The 19,721-nt window shown below is 49.0% G+C and overlaps 1 protein-coding gene and 1 pseudogene across 5 annotated transcripts in view; one reads left to right on the forward strand and one right to left on the reverse strand.

Moving 5' to 3' along the window:
• Positions 1–17,712, forward strand: part of CCNJL (cyclin J like) — a 57,501-nt gene extending 39,789 nt beyond the window's left edge. For 4 of the 5 annotated variants that reach the window (XM_003268604.2, XM_030825647.1, XM_030825652.1 and 1 more), the window contains 3 exons: positions 9,543–9,845; positions 13,623–13,782; positions 15,566–17,712. In XM_003268604.2, the coding sequence (XP_003268652.1) occupies positions 9,543–9,845; positions 13,623–13,782; positions 15,566–15,986 (884 nt within the window). In that variant the 3' untranslated portion in view covers positions 15,987–17,712. Of the gene's footprint in view, positions 1–7,975; positions 8,233–9,542; positions 9,846–13,622; positions 13,783–15,565 lie in introns of all 5 variants that reach the window. The other variant, XM_030825666.1, reaches the window with a different exon arrangement.
• On the reverse strand, positions 10,616–11,209 carry LOC100581172 (annotated as a pseudogene).
• Positions 17,713–19,721: the final 2,009 nt, after the last annotated feature.

The raw sequence follows: 19,721 nt of genomic DNA on the forward strand, positions 1-19,721 counted from the left end.
CTGCTTTCAGTCAGTGACACTTATTTGGGTCACGTGTAAAGGGGAGCACAAAGGAACCAGGGATTGCCTGAGGCCGCAGTGTGACGTCATCACAGCAGTTTCTCCTTCCTGACACAGGGAAGTCCTCCTAGCAAGAAGGGAAGCCTGTGGGTGACCCAGCTGGCCGAATGCCACCTCTGACCTAGAAGGCATTTTCACAATTTCCTCCTAAAGGAAACAACCACCCACAACCTCACCTCTGGTCTCTGTTTTTAAAATTGGGCTCAGGAATTGATTCAGCCTGTCAGAAATGGGCTTGCTTTCATTCTTTCATCCATCCATCCTTCCATCCATTCATTGATTATTTATCAAGGCCTACTCTGTGCCAGAGACTGGGGATGCAGCCCTGCTCTTGAGAGAGGAAGGAGAAGAGAGAGCTTTTTCTTTATTTCCTGAGGGAAAAAGGAAGCTCAGCCAGGCAGGGTACCCAGATCCACCTTCACGCCAGGTCTACCCAGCGGCTTTTGGAAGCCCAGGAATGGCTGGTGTTGGAGGCCTGTTTCTCTCCAGGATATTTCCTAACTACAGGATCAGAAATGGGCCAGAGATCTTGCATGCAGCTACAGCAGGTCCTTAAGAGGACTTAAGGGGAGGCTACCGGGCTTCCAACCCCTGTGGTCCTCTCAGCTTTCTCCCTTCCTTGAGCACCACTGAAGCACCCTCTTACAGATGAAGGGTTTTCTTGCTTTGTGCCTGGCCTTCTCTCTGCCCCACACCAAATCTCATCCAGAAACCAAACCACCGTCATTGTAGCTGTGACTGTCATTACAGGGCTGGGTCTGAATTGAGCACAGGTTTACAAAGGGCACTGTGCTAAGCACACTAAGCCATCATGTCACCCTCACCACAATTCTGTCTACTTGTCTTCTTCCCATTTCACAGATGAGGAAACACAGGTCCAAGAAGTTGTGACTTACCCCAGACCACACGGCTAGTAAGTGGCTGCCACTCCGTAGAATCCAGGACAGTCATCATCAGAGTGTGTGCATTGCCCGCTGTGCTGCCTTACACAGTAAAAACAGCCTGCCAGAGCATGGCGCCCTCAGAGTAGTTTCACACCCTCTCCATCAATTGCTCAAAATCTGTCCCCCTGGTTCCTCGGAAAGACACTTGTCTGCTGGGCGTATGAGCAGTGCCTTTTTTTGCGAAGAGTAGGAAGCACCTTTCTTGCCTTCAATAACTGCAAGAAGTCAAAGAGAGTTTTTGTTTTTTAAGAAAAAGTCAGGCTGGGGAGCACCTTTAGTACAAAAAGTTTCCTGTTAGAGAGCCACTCCTTTGACTTAAATGCTATCATTGGAAGAAAAAACTAAGTCCTGTTGATCATATAGCTCTTCAGTAGAAAGGCTCTAGAATTAAATTGCTAAGTAGCATAAGCAAAGGAGAGATTGAAGTCAAGAGAATTTGTGGAAGGGCCAAGCATGGTGGTGCATGTCTGTAATCCCAGCAGTTTGGGAAGCCAAAGCAGGAAGATCACTTGAGCCCAGGAGTTCAAGACCAGCCTAGGCAACATAGTGAGACACTATCTCTTCAACAAGTACACAATTTTTGAAAAATTTTTAAAAATTAAGAGTATTTGTGGAGAACAGGGTGGTTAGATGGGGTGAAGCTGAAACTAGCCTGACACATCCGTAGGGTTCCTCCACCCAGATAGATACACTCATTATGGAGCTTATAGGATTGCAGGGGGCCTTGTGACTGTATATAAGGTTTCTTGCTTATGAAGTAAAAAGCTCGGGACTTTGGAATAATTTATTCATTCATTTTTTAAAATACACAAAAGTTATTTGTTATTAATTTTATGCTAGAAGCTGTGCTAGGTGAACAGGATCTGTGGTGTTCTACAAGACAGATTTGTTCCCTACCCTCATGGAGCAGACAGACAGACTTTTAAATGCTGCTTTGTCCCTTACCAGCTGGGAGATCAGGGTAACTCAACCTTTCTGAGCTTCTGTTTCCATGTGGGAAACACCCCCAACCTCCCAGGGTTGTTGCCAGAATCAGCTGAGAGCATCTGTTAAGGGCACAGCAAGCACAGTTCACAGATCCCCTAGCCCACCCAACCCTGCAGTAAATAGATGTGTGGTCCAGGGTCTGCCAGCACATTTGATGCCTGCTGTGCGTTGGGCCTTGGGATGCAGCAGAGAACCAAATGCCAAACGAAGCTCCCCGCCCTCCCAGAGCTCACATCCTGGTGTGTGGATTCTCTGCCTCTTGCTACCCAGTGGATTCTCTGCCTCTTGCTACCCAACTGGGTTACCTGGGAAAAGTCTCACCCTGGGGGAGGGGGACATCTGGGAAAGGCCTTGGATGCAACACTCACTCCCCTTTCTTCCTCCCTGACTGTGAGCCTTGAAATTACCAGCAGGAAGTCAGAGTTCAAGGTCACAGTCCTGGGGAAAGGAAGCTCTAACGATTCCAGTCCACTCCATGCATTCCAGCACAGCGTGGACTGTGGAGTCGGGTAAGGGTAGGGGAGCCTTTTATTGGGCCTTTTTCAGCCCCTTTTTCAGAACCTGTAAGAAAATATTTCTAGCTAACAGGACTTGAGAAGATCCTGGGTCTGGAGTGCAAAGAATACCATGTTCAGTAAATAATACAGCAGCTGCTACCATTTATAGAGCACCTCCCACATGCCCATCATGTTACCTGGGACGCTCCTTGCGCCCTCCCAACCGCCCTATGAGGTGTGGGTTTCCAGGTGGTTGCCCAAGATCACACAAATGATACCAGGAGTGGGGATGGGAAACTGGCACTTGAGCCCCTGCCCTGCCCCTGCTCCAGGACATTCCTGCCTGTTTCTGGTGGGGACCTCCCCCAGAATCCTGGCTGTCCCTGGTCACACCGACTCCAAGCCCATAAATAAAGCTGGTAGAAGTTCTGCCTTTTCTGGGGCTACTTTTCTCCACTCCAGGAAGGAAGAATCTGAGGGAAAAAAGCATTAGCATCAGAAAGATCTCTATTGAGCCTGGCCCTGCCTGGGCTTCCACCTCTGGGACGCTGGCCTCCCTTGCCAGCAAAGGCTGCAAAGCTGGGAAAAAGCCCTTTCAGCCAGAGCTTTCTCTTTCCTCTTCTGTCCCTGCCACCTGACTGCATAGCACTCCCCACGTGCACCTGGGAAGATAGATGTCAGGCCCCACCTGGGAAAGGGCAAGGCCTGGGCACCACTGGGTGGTTCTTGATCCCTCTGACCCGTCAGCCCCATCTTTCCTTTATCATCAGCACCTGCAGGGTAGGCTGGCGGCTGCTGGAGGGGCGTGGGATAGCTATGGGGCCTCAACTTCTGATAACAGTCTGGTTCTCATTCTCAGATAAAATGAGGAAGAGACTTTTTAATAGGAGAGCGGCCATTCTTGTGGAAGAGTAGCTTTGCCTGTTTTTAAAGGCATTGCATTTCTTTTTCTTCCCCCCTGGAGACGGAGTCTCGCTCTGTCGCCCAGGCTAGAGTGCAGTGGCGCGATCTTGGCTCAAGGCAACCTCCGCCTCTGGGGTTCAAGCAATTCTGCCTCAGCCTCCTGAGTAGCTGGGATTATCGGCATGCACCACCACACCCAGCTGATTTTTGTATTTTAGTAAAGACGGGGTTTCACCATGTTGGCTGGGGCACTGCATTTCCTTTTTTTTTTTTTTTTTTTTTGAGACAGAGTCCCAGTCTGTTGCCGAGGCTGAAGTGCAGTGGCGCGGTCTTGGCTCACTGCAACCTTCGCCGCCCAGGTTCAAGCGATTCTGCCTTAGCCTCCTGAGTAGCTGGGACTACAGGCGCACACTACCACACCTGGGTAATTTTTAAATTTTTTTAGTAGAGACCGGGTTTCACTATATTGGACAGGCTGGTCTTGAACTTCTGACCTCATGATCCGCCCACTTCGGCCTCCCAAAGTGCTGGGATTACAGGCATGAGCCACCACACCTGGCCGGCATTGCATTTCTTTAGGGAAGAAAAGTAGCCAGCTGTGGCTTTAAAACCTGTTTCTGTTTAGCCAGGAAGCTTTGGCCTCATCTCTGAGCCTGGTTTAAGCACCTGAATGGGCAGCAGGTAGCCCTGAATGGGTCCGTCAGTAGGCATCTTCCCACGCTTGAAGGACTTTTGGGGGGATTCGTGGGGGCACAGTGCAGAACACAGTCTGTCTAGTTGGGGGTGGGCCGCACTCGAACCTGGGCAACAGGAATGAGGCAATGCTGAATTTGTAGAGAACCTTGTTCTGTGCTGGTTACCTTTTTGTTTTAAGTTTTTGGGTTTTTTTTAAGGCAGTGTAAATGTTGATGACTGTTGGCACTGGGTAATAACATTCAAGGGAGTTCATTATAATAACATTTCTCTTTCTCTTTTTGTATATTTAAACTTTTCTAAAATAAAATGACTTTTAAGCAGTTAAAAATACTGCTCCTCTTGGCACTAATTCAGAAAAGTCAGGAATCCTGTTGGGTCTGCTTTGAGGCTTGATTGCCAGGACAGTAGGTAGAAGATAAGCCAGTCTTCAGAGTGGTCACCTTCATAGAGAAAGAAAGTAGAATGTGGTTGCCAAGGGCTCGGGAGAGGGGGGACTTAGGAATTATTGTTTAATGAGGACAGAGTTTCAGCAAGATGAAAAGAGTTCTGGAGAGGGATGGTGGTGATGGCTGCCCGTCATTGTGAGTGTCCATATAATGTCACTGAACTGTACAGTGAAAAATGGTAAACTTTATATTATGTGTTGTCATAAGTTTTTTCTAATTAAAAAAAAAAAAAAAAAAAAAACGGCCAGTCTGTAAGCTGGATCCACAGCATCTTGCCACCACGGCCTCATCTGTGGTTAAGCATGTAGGCCACATGGATGCATCCTCACCTGCCACGAATTGCCCAGGAGCTCTGTGTGCCAGCCTCAGGAAGAGGTGTTAGGAATCAGCCAGCCAGGTGCAGAAAGGAGGACACATAAGAGGCATCACTTACAGGCACCACCATCATCACCAACACTAAGGGTACACGTGCGTCTGCCTGGCCTCCGAGAGCCAGAGAAGTGCTTCACTAGGTTTAGAATGCTTTTTAATCTTATAAGTATGTTGATAGTGACTAGGCACAGTGGTTAATGCCTGTAATCCCAACACTTTGGGAGGCCGGGGCGGGCAGATCACTTGAGCCCGGGAGTTCGACCAGCCTGGGCTCTACTAAAATTACAAAAGTTAGCCAGGCGTGGTGGCGTGTGCCTATATACCTAGGTACTCAGGAGGCTGAGGTGGGAGGGTCACCTGAGCCCAGGAAGTTGAAGATATGGTGAGCCGAGATTGAGCTACTTGCACTCCAGCTTGTGCGACAGGAGTGAGACCCTATCTCAAAAAAAAAAAAAAAAAAAAAAAGAGGTTGATAGGGCTCCTGCTGTTCCAATTTAGGACAATGTGAACATCAAAAAAGAAAAATGTAGATGGAATGATAGGATTTTTAAAACTTCCTTTTCAACCCCCGGTATAATAATTTATTCAGAAAAGGATCATCCATGGATGCAAAGCCACTGAGCTAAAGGTTGTTGAGAAAAAGGATATTCACAAAGTGTCCCCTCCCAGTTACTTATTAATTTTCCAGGGAAGCTGGTACCTTGAACTGGAGCAGTCTCGTGTCACCACCTTAATCAAGTGATCTAACATAGGCCGGGACAAAGTGACGTTGCCTAGGACTCCTGCTATGGTCCAGTGGGTGAGAAGGACAGAACAGCCTCTGTCGTTTTCTTGCCTGTACTGTTTGTCCTGCATCTAATTGTGAGGAAACAATCAGACAGATCCAGAATGCAGAGCATTTTACAAGACAACTGGCCTAGATTCTGCCAGAGTCAGTGTCATGAAAAACAAACGAAACAAGGGGACTTCAGCGATAATAGACTCCGTGTGTGAACCTAGTTTGGATTCTGGATCCAAAAACACAAAACAAAGGTTATAAAAGGCATTTTTAGGACCCCTGGAGAAAGTCAGATGTGGACTGAATATTAGAAAATGTGATTGCATTAATGTTCATGTCTTAGAAATGCTAATAGCATTACGATTTGTAGGAAAATGACCTCAGGAACGGATGCTGAAGTGTTCGGGGTGGCATGTCATGTCTGCAACTTGACTAGAAATGGTCTAACAAAACCAGTATTTACAGACAGACTACACCTAGACAGAGCACACATGGATCAGGGTCAGCAAGGGCAGAATCTGGTGAAGGGTCCTATGTGTTCATTGTTCTCTTTCATCTTTTCTCTGATTTAAAAATCTTCGAAATCAAAAGTACATCAAAGGAGTCAGAGAATCCGTGGCTATTGTCTGGCTTGGAAAGACTCAGAATTCTGTTCCCCGCCTCTCCCAGGAGACTCGCCTGAAGTCTTCTAGGCATCTGTTGCCTGTGCAGTTTGTCGATAAGGAGGAAGCAGCTGAGTAACGGTGCTTGGTGGTGGCAGCACTGGGGACAAGGGGCCAGCCCCACTCACAGTCCCAGGAGGAGGGGAGGAAATGTCTGCCAGGCACGTGCAGCATCAGGAAACTCATAAAATCTTTCCTGGCTGCTTTAACTGCTGGCCAGGCCAAGCCCAGGTTAACTCTGAAGTCTGCTTCTGGGTGTAGAAGCTGAGTTCTCCCATCAGCTTTTTCTCTGAGCCTCTGAGGATTGTAAAGAACCTACCTAGAAGGTTCCTGCCAGGAGCCAGTGCGTGACCAGCTCGAAGCACAGCCCATTCTGTGTGCTGGGGGCTTGAGAAGCACTTTCCATTCTGCAGCACCATTTTATCTTCACGTGGGACATGGTCCTACATCATGAACAAATAAACAGCCTGTGGAGTTTAGTGCTCGTAGGTCCAGGGCAAACTCCTGAGGATTCAGACCCAGCTCTGCCTGGCTGTGGCCTGCCGTGTGCATTCCCAGGAAGCAGAGGGAGCAGGTGAAATCAGATTCCGCAGTAATCCCTGGTGCCTTCCATTGGGGGATAATCCTCTTGGGCCTGGTAGCAGAGCTCTGAAAGGTTTGAAAAGCGAGGAGGGGAGGAGGAAACTAATCTGATTGAGCACATCTGCCAGTTCTAAGAGATTGCTGGCTGCCAGCAGTGCTGTGCAAGAGTCTTAATGCCACCCCAGTACAGTGCACCTTCATCTCACCACCTCCTGCTCTGGGGAGGGAAAGAGAGCTTGTTTCTACTGAGTGCATGCAACCGAGGCTGGCTCCGCACAAGATTCAGGGGAGCCGGGGCAACTTTGGAAAAAATAAATAAATAAAATTCTTCCTTTTAAAAACTGCACAAAGAATGCATGATCATTGGAGAAAAAACTGAGGAATACAAGATCATCAGAGAAAAATTCAAATGGCCTAAAATACCTGTTTCCTGAGAGGACTATTCATTCATTTAACAAATATTTATTGGGTACCTACTATGTACCAGGCATGTGCTGGGAACTGGCGGCACAGCAGCGAATGGGTCGGACTCAGTTCCTATTCTTACGAGGCTTAGAGTCAGATGCCAGCCATTAATATTAATACTTGATGTTAAGCAAGTAATCTGAGTGTAGAAAGTCCCTTTAATATCTGGAGGTCTCTAAACTGAGCTCTGGAGGACACAGATAAGGGGGGTGAGGGGAAGAGCATTCCCAGCCCGGGGAGAGGTCGGAGTCCCATGTGGCTGGATCCTGTGCTTGAAGAGGGAGTGTTGGGGGGAGTCGGGGGGCGCTGCCGAAGCCAACAGATCCAGTCGGCCAGAGCCTCAACCCTGGGACTTCCAGCCATGCAGGAGGCTCTTTCTCTTTGGGAAGCTTTGACCTTGCGTTGGCCTGCCTGAGTTGCTCTTGTGTGCAAGACAAGAAACTGTGTACTTCGGACACAGCACCGTTGCAGGCTGAGCAACTGGGCTCCGGAAAGGGATGGAATGTGTGCTTGCTGTAAACTGCATGGTGCGGGGCTGGTAGTGCCTCTGCCCTTCACTGTCTTGTGCATTTCCACTCACTAGACTCCTCTGCATCAAAGACCAGAGCTTTGTGTCAGGTCATCGTTACCCACCAGGTGGGCTGCTGCAAGGCTTGCCGAGAAGGGAGCGACCCTGGCCTGCTGGGACATGGTTGATTCATTCTGCAGTGACGTCTTTTGAGCCGTCCTCAGGAATGTGTTGTATCTACTGTGGAGCAGCCTGTGGTGGTTACTTCCTTATCTCCCCTAAGCAGCATGAGAGATGGGAACTGGGTCAGAGGCACTTGCAGCTGGGAGAAGGTGCGTGCATGTGTTGTTTGCCCTTCCCTTCGTGAGCACTGATGTGTGCTTTGAGGTCAGCTGGGCCACCCCACTGCCTCTTTTGGCATTTACTTAGTGGCAGCTCCACACCCCGTGAGGCTGGCCTTGGGGTCACGGATGAACAGACCGAGGCCAGGCCCTTGAAGGCCTCACCACCTGATGTGGGAGTCGTACAGTACAGGGGGCTGGTGTGGAGGGTGACTCCTGAGAGGCAGGGACTCCAGGTGAAGGACATGTCAGGGTTGGCTGAGTGAGGAGGGGATGGGGAAGGGTGCTCCAGGCCCAGGGGTATGTGTCAATGAAGGCTTATAGGCAAGAACTGCCAAGGACGGGGTCCACGGCCACCTGTGGGGTGGCTTCCCCAGAGTGAGGAACATTGAGGCTGGAGAGGCCCACAGTCTGCAGAGCCTCACACAGTGGAAGCTGTCATGTCCCCCACCAGCCCCTGACTCTTGACTCTCAGGGCACAAGGACCCCCCATTGTCCCCTGGGAGCATCCACAACTGATGACTGCGGGGGTTGCTGTGTAAACGCCTCTGCTCTTTAATCCGCGGGTGGGATAACCTGAGGCCTGTCTTAGGCTGTTTCTCAGAATTCCTCAGTAGGATTAAGCTCGGGTTGTCCACAGTGGTGACTCGCTTGTGTCCTTTTGGGCTTTCTTCCCTTTCCTGTTCTCTTCCCCCACCTACTGATCTTTCCTGGGCTTACCTTCCAAGACCTGGAAACCAGAGGGAACCCAAACTAAGACCCCGTTTACACAGTTTGAACTCAATAGCAAGGATAGCGGGAAGCCATTGAAGAGCTTTTCTATACATGGAGGGACAGGGCCAGGTTTTCACGGCCACGCTGACTCTAGCCGGGAGGTTGGATTGGTTAGGGCCAGATGGAGAGTAGGGAGGGCACCTTATTCCCCAGGCCCTGGCTGTTGCTGCTGACCGCTGTCGCCTGCTTTCTGTGTTCCAGAGGCTGGTCTGAGCATTTGGTGTGCATTTTCCCATTGACTCTAACAAAAGCCTTATGAAGTATAGGTTCCATCTTACAGATGAAGAAACTGAGTCACAGAGAGGTTGAGACACCTAGCCATGATCCCCCAGTGGGAAGTGATGGCTTGTCGATTCAAGCCTAGGTTTGACAGATCTGGAATGTGTGCTCTTATTCCTCCGCAGTCTGGCCTGTCTGCTTTCTGTTTTCTTTGCCAGCACTATCCAGGCACTGTAAGGTGGGCCATTAGCTTCCTGGGTTCAGGTAAATGTCTTCCAGTAACCCCTGCTTCCCCCGATCCCCCACAGGTAAGTTCGAGGATCGGGAAGACCACGTCCCCAAGTTGGAGCAAATAAACAGCACGAGGATCCTGAGCAGCCAGAACTTCACCCTCACCAAGAAGGAGCTGCTGAGCACAGAGCTGCTGCTCCTGGAGGCCTTCAGCTGGAACCTCTGCCTGCCCACGCCTGCCCACTTCCTGGACTACTACCTCTTGGCCTCCGTCAGCCAGAAGGACCACCACTGCCACACCTGGCCCACCACCTGCCCCCGCAAGACCAAAGAGTGCCTCAAGGAGTATGCCCATTACTTCCTAGAGGTCACCCTGCAAGGTGACAGCTGGGACCCGATGGCAGGACCTCCCACCCCTTCCCCACCACCCAGGGGTCGGGGTCAGGCGGCCCTCAAAGGCATGTCCATCCAGATCAGGCCTTCTCACTGGGGCCTGTACACCCAGATCACTCTTACTTTGCAGGCATAAGCAAAGAAAGGGCAAGGATTCTCCCAGTATGTTACCAGTAACATGTAAAAGAGAAATAGCAACTTATATACAGGCAGCCGGAAACCTAGAAACTTACAGATCAACTGGTAATTTTTCTTACAGTAACCTGAAACATTGCAAATGAATTAAATAGCACAGATTTGCAGATCGGTTATTCTCAAATAGCTGCCATCATACAGATAGTATGGGGAGAGGGAATTACGTTTACATCTGTTTTAGCAATAAAAGTTACCCTGTTACTTGAAACTTACTTGAAACTCACTCTTCCCAGTGTTTTAAAATATAGATGTTAACTGGGTCAAAAATACTGCTGATACGGGCAGGCGCCGTAGCTCATGCCTGTAATGGGAGGCCGAGGTGGGCAGATCACGAGGTCAGGAGATCGAGACCATCCTGGCCAACATGGAGAAACCCTGTCTCTACTAAAATACAAAAAATTAACTGGGTGTGGTGGTGCATGCCTGTAGTCCCAGCGATTTGGGAGGCTGAGGCAGGGGAATTGCTTGAACTCAGGTGGTGGAGATTGCAGTGAGCAGAGATTGCACCACTGCACTCCAGCCTGGCGACAGAGCGAGACTCTGTCTTTTCTTTTGTTTTTTACAGTAGATATTTATTTAAAGTAAAACATCTGCAGACCAAATAATTCTTAAGATTGTTTTTTTCAAGTTTAACCATTTTCGTAACAGCTGCATCCACAGACTTCAACTACATGATTACCTCTTTGCCCATTCTTCTCTTTCTTTTCTTTCCCGAATAACCTCTTTCAGATACATTTCAAGGTAGAAATTTTCCTCTTCATATTTGGTCCTCTGCTCTTTAGGCAAGATCTGATGCTTCATGGACAGGTCCAGTGCCCTCTTCATGTGAAACATCCTGTCATTATAAAGGTTCTGAGGAAGGCTGCTTACGTACGGCTTCTTTTACATCTTCATTCTCATATATTGTATCATCTCTCATTATCCCCAGTTTATTGAATCCTGCGGCTTTGTAATACCATTTTCGAATACCGTGCAGCCACTTGCCTGATGCTGCAACAGCCTTCTTGCCAGCCATTTTGACCAGTGAGACTCCGTCTTAAAAAAAAAAAAATACTGCTGATACAACCATCCCATAACGTACCACAAACTAAAATGGGCATGAGCATCCAGATCAATGATTGGACTGGGCGCGGTGGCTTATGCCTATAATTCCAACACTTTGGGAGGCCGAGGTGGGCAGATCACCTGAGGTCAGGAGTTCAAGACCAGCCTGGCCAACATAGTGAAACCCCATCTCTACTAAAATACAAAAATTAGCCAGGTGTGGTGGCAGGCGCCTATAGTCTCAGCTACTTGGGAGGCTGAGGCAGGAGAATCGCTTGAACCCGGGAGGCGGAGATTGCAGTGAGCCGAGATCGTGCCATTGAACTCCAGCTTGGGCAACAAGAACAAGACTCCATCTAAAAAAAAGAAAAAAAAAAACAGTGATTGTGATCCCAAACATTAACTGAGCATTTACTGCATGCCAAGTGTCTTGCTTCAGTGCTTTGCATGCATTATCTCATTTGAACCTCACAGCAACCCCACACCAAAATCACCTCGATTAATCATATTTTACAAAAGAGGAAACTGATGCTGTAACTTACCCAAGGTTACGCTTATATTTTTTTTTTCCTTTTTGTGGAGAACAGGGTCTCGCTACATTGCCCAGGCAGATCTCGAACTCCTGGGCTCAAGCTATCTATCGTCCTGCCTCTACCTCCCTGAGAGCTAGGATTACAGACGTGAGCCACTGCGCCCAGCTGTAATTTACCCAAGGTTATTGCTAGGATTTTATTTTTTTTTATTTTTTTTTTTTATTTTTTGAAATGGAGTCTTGCTCTGTCTCCCAGGCTTGAGTGCAGTGGCACGATCTTGGCTCACTGCAGGCTCCGCCTCCCAGGTTCAAGCGATTCTCCTGCCTCAGCCTCCCGAGTAACTGGGATTACAGGCCTGCCAGCACACCTGGCTAATTTTTTGTATTTTTAGTAGAGTCGAGGTTTCACTGTGTTAGCCAAGATGGTCTCGATCTCCTGACCTCGTGATCTACCCCTCTCGGCCTCCCAAAGTGCTGGGATTACAGGCGTGAACCACTGCGCCCGGCTGATTTTTTAAATTTTTTTAGAGGTGGGGTCTCGCCATGTTGCTCAGGCTCGTCTCAAACTCCTGGGATTACAGGTGAGAGCTACCGTGCCCTGCTCATTGCTAGGATTTGAACCTGGGAAGTCTGACTGAATGATTGTTTCTATCACCCTATTACCACCCTGACTGATACTTTATTTTTTAAATTTGTTGTTGTTGTTGTTTAGCTGCCCTATGAACTGATCTTTAAAAGGCAAAAGTGGAAGTAATTGAAAATCATGAAAAAAAAATTTTTTTTTTTGAGATTGAGTCTCGCCCTGTCGCCCAGGCTGGAGTGCGATGGCTCGATCTCAGCTCACTGCAACCTCCGCCTCCTGGGTTCAAGCGATTCTCCTGCCTCAGCCTCCGAAGTAGATGGGATTACAGGTGCCCGCCACCATGCCTGGCTAATTTTTTGTATCTTTAGTAGAGATGGAGTTTCACCATGTTGGCCAGGCTGGTCTTGAACTCCTGACCTTGTGATCCACCTGCCTTGGCCTCCCAAAGTGCTGGGATTACAGATGTGAGCCACTGCACCCAGCAAAAACCATGAACAATTTAAGACAACATAGTAATAAACTGAAAATCCAGTGGCATTCAGGAAAACTGCAGAAATTTCTGCTGTTTGCCTTTGTACATATTTCGTACCAGCTTTGCCTTGTGGCCACATATCTTAGTTGGACGTTAAGATTCCTCAGTCAACCTAAGTGCCAATTTTAGTTATAAATATCAAAGTCTTACAACCATTCATTCAGTAGATTTTCACTGAGTGCCTACTATGGGCCAGGCATTGTTACAATTAATAAGTAGCTTTTAGTCATACCCCAAAATGGAAGCCTTTGAAATAATGTGTCATTATCTTATAATAACCAAAGAAAGGACAAATGTTTTGCAGTTCTGTTTGTAGAACATCAGCAAGCGCCTTGCTGCTCCCTGGAAGCCGTGGACAGTATTTTGAAAACACTATTCTAGGCTGCTGTCAGAAATCTCAGACTGGTCTGAGTGTGGTGGCTCACACCTGTAATCCCAGCACTTTGGGAGGCTGAGGCAGGAGGATTGCTTGAGCTCAGGAGTTCGATACAAGCCTGAACTACGTGCTGAAACCCTATCTCTCAAAAACATACAAATATTAGCCAGATGTGTTTGTGCACGCCTGTAGTCCCAGCTACTCAAGAGGCTGAGGTAGTAGGATCTCTTGGGCCCGGGAAGTTGAGGCTGCAGTGATCTCGCCACTGCACTCCAGCCTGGGCAACAGAGCGAGACCCTGTCTCAACAAAAAAGAAATCCCGGACCAAGAGCCAAGGTTAAGATTCAAAAATGGAACTTCACAGTTTGTAATTTTCCATCCTATTTGTAGGGCATCAATGAAAAGCCTTGAAAACGATTCATTTGTCCATCCATTCTCAGGGTGGGCCTGGGATTCCAAGGGGAGGATTTGGATGCTGACTCCCTCTGTGGCTTTCTTTCAGATCACGTATTCTACAAATTCCAGCCTTCTGTGGTAGCTGCAGCCTGTGTTGGGGCCTCCAGGATTTGCCTGCAGCTTTCTCCCTACTGGACCAGAGACCTGCAGAGGATCTCAAGCTATTCCCTGGAACACCTCAGCACGTGTATTGAAATTCTGCTGGTGTAAGTTTCTCCCCTGAATCCTGTGTTTCTGAAATAGTGAGGTTCCTCTTGCCTTGAGGCCCGCCTGAGGCCACGGGCAGTTTCCTGAGTCTGGAGCTTGTGGTGGTTCTTCCAGCTACAGGGTCTCAGGGAAAGTGGGTCATGGTGACTCCTGGTAGAAGTGGGGTTTGGAGAACCAGTTCTTCCTATTTTGGATAGCGTCGGGTTTGCTTTTTATTTTATTTTTTCATTTTTTATTTTTTTTGAGACAGAGTCTCGCTCTTGTCGCCCAGGCTGGAGTGCAATGGCACGATCTCGGCTCACTGTAACCTCCGCCTCCCGGGTTCAAGTGAGTCTCCTGCCTCAGCCTCCTGAGTAGCTGGGATTACAGGCACGTGCCACCACGCTCGGCTAATTTTTGTATTTTTAGTAGAAAGGGGGTTTCACTATGTTGGTCAGGCTGGTCTCGAACTCCTGGCCTCATGATCCACCCACCTGGGCCTCCCAAAGTGCTGGGATTACAGGTGTGAGCCACCGTGCCCGGCCAGGTTTACATCTTTAAAGTCAGGCAGCAAGGGAGAAGAGGGCTGTTTGCACCTTTAAATGTCTAGGCTATTTGATCTAAGTCCCAGTGTAATCTTACAGATAATCACATTGAAGGACTTCCATTATAAGCTACTTTTCTCAGACATGGTCACAAAGCTGACCTCTTAGCCAGGTAAGCTCCGAGTGACTTCCCCTAAGCGCCACAGCCTCTGCAAGGGTCCCTGGGAATCTTGGGGAGGAAATGTTCAGTGTGTCAGAGAAGATACTTAAAGGCATCATGGGCCCAACACCCCGAAACTGACACTGGAGGTAAACGTGCCCCATAGTTACTGCAGGGAGCAAGGCAGACAGGACAGAGCCATTCCCGGTAGGCACACACTGTCCAGTTCCCCTTCCACCTGCCAGGCACCGCGTATCCTGGGCGCTGGCCTGACTGACTGGTGGGCCGTGTGGGCAAAGCTTTAGACCACTGAAGAGCCTTAGACCGCTGAAGAGAGCCCTCCCCGATGTGGGAAGCTTTGCTGGCAGCTGTCTTAATCTCATTCCTCTGAAAAGTCAGTCCTACTCCATAGGCCTTGTTTTAAAATTTGTGTTTTGGAGAAGGTCCCCAAAGCCTGGTCTGAGTGTCGGTGCATGCCTTACATAAGCCTCTAATTGTTTTGTTTTCCCAAAAAGCTATATGGGAAGCTTTTTTTGAGATGGCAAAAAATCTCTGTTCCAGCCCTGTTTTCAGATGGAAAATCCTAGGCCCCAGGGGTCAATTTGGTTGGTATCAGCTAGTTAAGGAGTGACCCCGCTGGGGACGGAGCTGGCCCAGAATTGCCTGGAAAGCAGAGATTGGGCTCATTCAGGCCCCAGGAACACTCCAGTGCCAGGGGCAGGGAATGCACTGGTGAACAGAAGCAGGCGCCATCCTCCTGGCAGCCAGGTAACTGGAAGTTACCCTCTGGAGCAAGTTACTCTCTGGGATATTGACTGTGGAGATAGGGCAGCGTGGGGCTGTGGGGACAGCCAGCCTAGTCTGGAGGGGCCAGAAGAAGTTTTCTGTAGGAAGCAGATCCAAGCTGAGAACCAAGGCCTGAATCTAGTTGGTGAACAGCTGGAGCGGTGCCACACACGGTGAGCACAGCCAGATAAGGCCCGGTGGACACAGGGCACACGCATCTCTTCCAGTCCCACTTAGCAAGGCAGGTAGAGACACACACAGGCATCTGGTGGCTTTTGGCCTCCAGTTCTCACCCAGGTCTTCTCGTTTCAGAGTGTATGACAACATCCTCAAGGATGCCGTAGCCGTCAAGAGCCAGGCCTTGGCAATGGTGCCCGGCACCCCCCCCACCCCCACCCAAGTGCTGTTCCAGCCACCAGCCTACCCCGCCCTCGGCCAGCCAGTGACCACCCTGGCACAGTTCCAGACCCCTGTGCAGGACCTATGCTTGGCCTATCGGGACTCCTTGCAGGCCCACCGTTCAGGGAGCCTGCTCTCGGGAAGCACAGGCTCATCCCTCCACACCCCGTACCCCCCGCTGCAGCCCCTGGATATGTGTCCCATGCCCGTCCCCGCGTCTCTTAGCATGCAGATGGCCATTGCAGCTGAGCCCAGGCACTGCCTCGCCACCGCCTATGGAAGCAGCTACTTCAGTGGGAGCCACGTGTTCCCCACCGGCTGCTTTGACAGATAGGCCATCTCCAGACCTCATGAGGAAGCCTTGGAGATCTGGGCAGGGGAAGAGGACACTGAAGAGGAGAGCTCAGCCAAGTGAGGCAGCAGGAGGCCATCCCTGAAGAGCCTTGGAACGTGGAGGGTCTGTGCTCCTTTTAAATAAAACTGACCCAGAGCAAAACATTCAATAACATACCTCACCCGAGAGCATTCCTCTGAGAAACGTCTGCCACTTGTGGCTAGGGTACAAAAGGATGGCTTGGTGGCCGTCCCCCCACGCAGGGGCCCAGTGAATCGAGAAAGACTTGATAAGAGGCCAGGAGAGTGGGAACTGGACACAGACCACTGATCTCAAGCGTGTCCAGTTTTTAGCATTAAAGACTTCTCTATTCTTTGCTGATGGCAGCTACACCACTGAAAAAGGAGGGGCAGCCTGGCGTGTTCTCAGGACCCCTGGAGGATCCCGTATTGGGTGCTTTTCTTTCCCTGGCTCCGTGCAGAGGGGCCTGAGTTGGTGTGTATGCCTGAGCGTTGTTTGCCTTGCGAGGCACAGTGGGTGGCTGTCTTGCCTTTGTTTTCAAACCTAAAACCATTTTCAGCCTTTTAGATATGTCATGTGCTGCTGCTTCGCGAAGTGGTCTCGCTTTGTTTCGTAAGATGTCTTGTTTACACACTGTATCAGGGATTTGGTGATACTTGAAAATTCCTTTGGAGAAAAAAAAAACCTTAATTGCCACACTGCCTGTCCCACATGAGGGCTGTTAAGTTGGAACCCAAGTTTGAACCCAACTTGTGATGGACCCGCAGGTAACCACAGAGCTTCCTTTTTGAAAGCATATGGTTGGAGAGAACCACTTTCCCAGCTCTCGGTTCCAGAAGATTCCACGTCTTAGAGGCTGTGTTCACCACTAGAACATTAATAACTACCCAGGGAGGGAGAAGCTCGTTGAAAGGAAGACAAAGATTTAAACAATTCCCACCTCTCTCCACCACATACTTACAGTGCATGAGTTTAACCCAGTCTCGGCTTTGAGTGTGGCTGATAGTGAAGGATAGCAATGTGGAAAATTTGCTTAGTCCCACCTGGATTTGGGGAGTGGGATGTACATGGGCATTTGATACCAGCATTGATAGGCAAGCGGCTGGTTGGATCAAAAGCCAGTACTTAGGGATCTGCAGCGAGAGGGCTCTCAGGAAGACTCTTGTAACCATGTGCAATATGTTTTTATTCTGACTCATGGCTTGTGCTCAGCATGTTCTTTGGTTTAGTTTGGGGTTGGGGGACACATCGTTCACCCATCAGAACTGGGAGGTGCAAAGGACCGTGGAAGCAATTTTTGTTTTGCTTGAGGAATACCTGTCTTGGTTTCCTTAGCCCCTTGCCAGTCCTGGAGACTGTGGCAGGGGCCGCCAGGAAGGCAGCTGTGTGCTGCTGAGTCAGATCCGAAGGTGGTGAATCTTTCCAGAGCAGCTGAAAATCTCAGCGTGGAGACAGTAAGAAAAGAGACGGAGTGTGGATAAGACTCTGCCACCATGTCACACTAGCATAGGAGGCTGCACGTTCATTTGTTGTTTTTCTTTTTTTCCTTTGCCAACCTCCGTTCTATTTATGTGCAAGCAGTTTGGATTCAAGTTCTTGTATCTGTCTGTTCTGGGACCTGGGGATCGTGAGGATTCCCTCACAGCCAGCACGGCCCCCAGAAGGAGGCGTCCCACAATAAACACATCACCTGCTCTTGGTCTCTTGCCTCTTTTCCTAGGCGTCCCCTCTTGGGCCAGCCCCTCCTTCCCTCTCTCAAATCAGCGCTGGTGGGCATCTCCCCATGATAGAGGGTGGAATATTGGGGGCAGCAGCAAGACCTCGGGAGCTGAGTCCTGCCCTCTGAGTGGGAGCTGGACCCTGCCTTCTGAGTGGGAGCTGGGCCTTATGAGCACATAGAGGCCAGCAGAGGGGTGTGTAAGGCTTGACACCCCAGCTCCATCACCATCTCGGGGTTTTTCCAAAGAAACCAGTAGGATATATATGGAGAGAGATTTATTTTAAGGAATTGGCTCACGTGATTGCAGAGGCTGTGGTCTAAAATTTCTGGGTCATGTCAGCAGGCTGGAAATTCAGGTAAGAGTTGATGTTGGAATAGAGTTCAAAATCTGTAGGGCAGGCCCACAGGCTGGAAACTCAGGCATGATTTCTGTGTTACAGTCTTGAGGCAAAATTTATTCTCCAGGAAACCTCAATCTTTGCTCTTATGACCTTTTACCAATTGGATGAGGTCCACCCACATTATGGAGGCTTTTCTTAAAGTCAACTGATTGTAAATGTTAATCACATCTAAAAATACCTCTACAGCAACATCTAGACTCGTACCTGGCCAGACAACAGGCACCATAGCCTAGCCAAGCTGCCACATAAACTTAACTATCACACCACTTACCCGCTGTTGACCCAACCTCTCTCTGAGCCTCCATCTTCTCACCTGTTAAAATGGGAGTGATAACAGACCTTGCCTCATAGGGTTCTCAAGAGGATTAAATAACATAATGTACATCAAGACCAGTACCTCCAAAAAAGGAGATAATTATTATATTTCTTCAAGCATAAGATCAGCTTTTTGTAAGATGCACTATTATTTTATGCACTAATAAGACTTTTTAGAAAACTAAATCATGAGGCAGTTTTTAAGATACCATTGATTATATGTTGCATTCTCATTTCAGAAGCGTTAAATGTCAAAATATGTATATGTAGAATTGATGAGATATAGCATCAGCTATTATGAAAAATGTCAGATTCATACTCCTCCTTGAAGGGAGTCTCACTCAAGACTTCTCTCTTGCCCTCTACCTACCCAGCTTCCAGCAGGAGAACCACCCCAGAGAGCCGGTGTCACTGTGGGGCTGAGACATTTGCTAAGTGCAGATGCCTTCGATTAGACAATTAGGGGAGGAATGGGAAGATGAGCTCAGGGCCTGAGGCTGCAGCCCAAACCCAGGAGTGTGTTTGACACCGCCAAGGGCGGGGCTGAGGGCAGTGCTCACCACCCGCTGTGTGCAAGGCCAGGCTAGGCAGGAAGCTCTAAGTTTTGGGGATTCAGAGACAAGGCAAGTCTTGGGTTTACCAAGAGCACCCACCTTACTTTGGACAAATCCCTCCCTCTTTGGGCTTCCATTTCTCCATCTGTTACTATGGAGATGGTCAAGTTGGTGGATGGTTCTAAGCTCTTGGGGTGGGGGGACTGTGCCACAGAGGCTGTGACCTCTGTGGCCTTTAGCCAGAAGGATCCACTTGTATTTCTTCCACCCTTTAGCGCTCCATGTAAGATTGTGTTAGTTCCCATGCTGGAGGACAGCTATGAAAGCTTTAGAAAGCACAAAGATAGCCTTAAAGTTCCTCCCAGGGCTGGCATCGGGTTAAATTCAGAAGTTTTCAAGCCTGAGCAAGCTGCAGAATGACCTGGAGCCTTGTCTAGGAGGGGTGGGGACCTGGAATCTGCACTTTAGCCAGCTTCTTGATCATTCAGGCATATGATTTCTTTGTTTTTTATATCTCAGTTGTATTTTTATAACTCCCCAGTTTATTATTTTGATTTTTTAAATTTTTAAATTTTTTTTTTTTGAGACAGGGTCTCAGTCTGTGGCCCAGGCTAGAGTGCAGTGGCACAGTCACAGCTCACTGCAGCTTCAACCCTCTGGGCTCAAGTGATCTCCCACCTCAGCCTCCTGAGTAGCTGGGACTACAGGCACCTGTCACCATACC

Source organism: Nomascus leucogenys, chromosome 2 (genome assembly GCF_006542625.1).
Source record: "Nomascus leucogenys isolate Asia chromosome 2, Asia_NLE_v1, whole genome shotgun sequence".
Taxonomy (NCBI): domain Eukaryota; kingdom Metazoa; phylum Chordata; class Mammalia; order Primates; family Hylobatidae; genus Nomascus; species Nomascus leucogenys.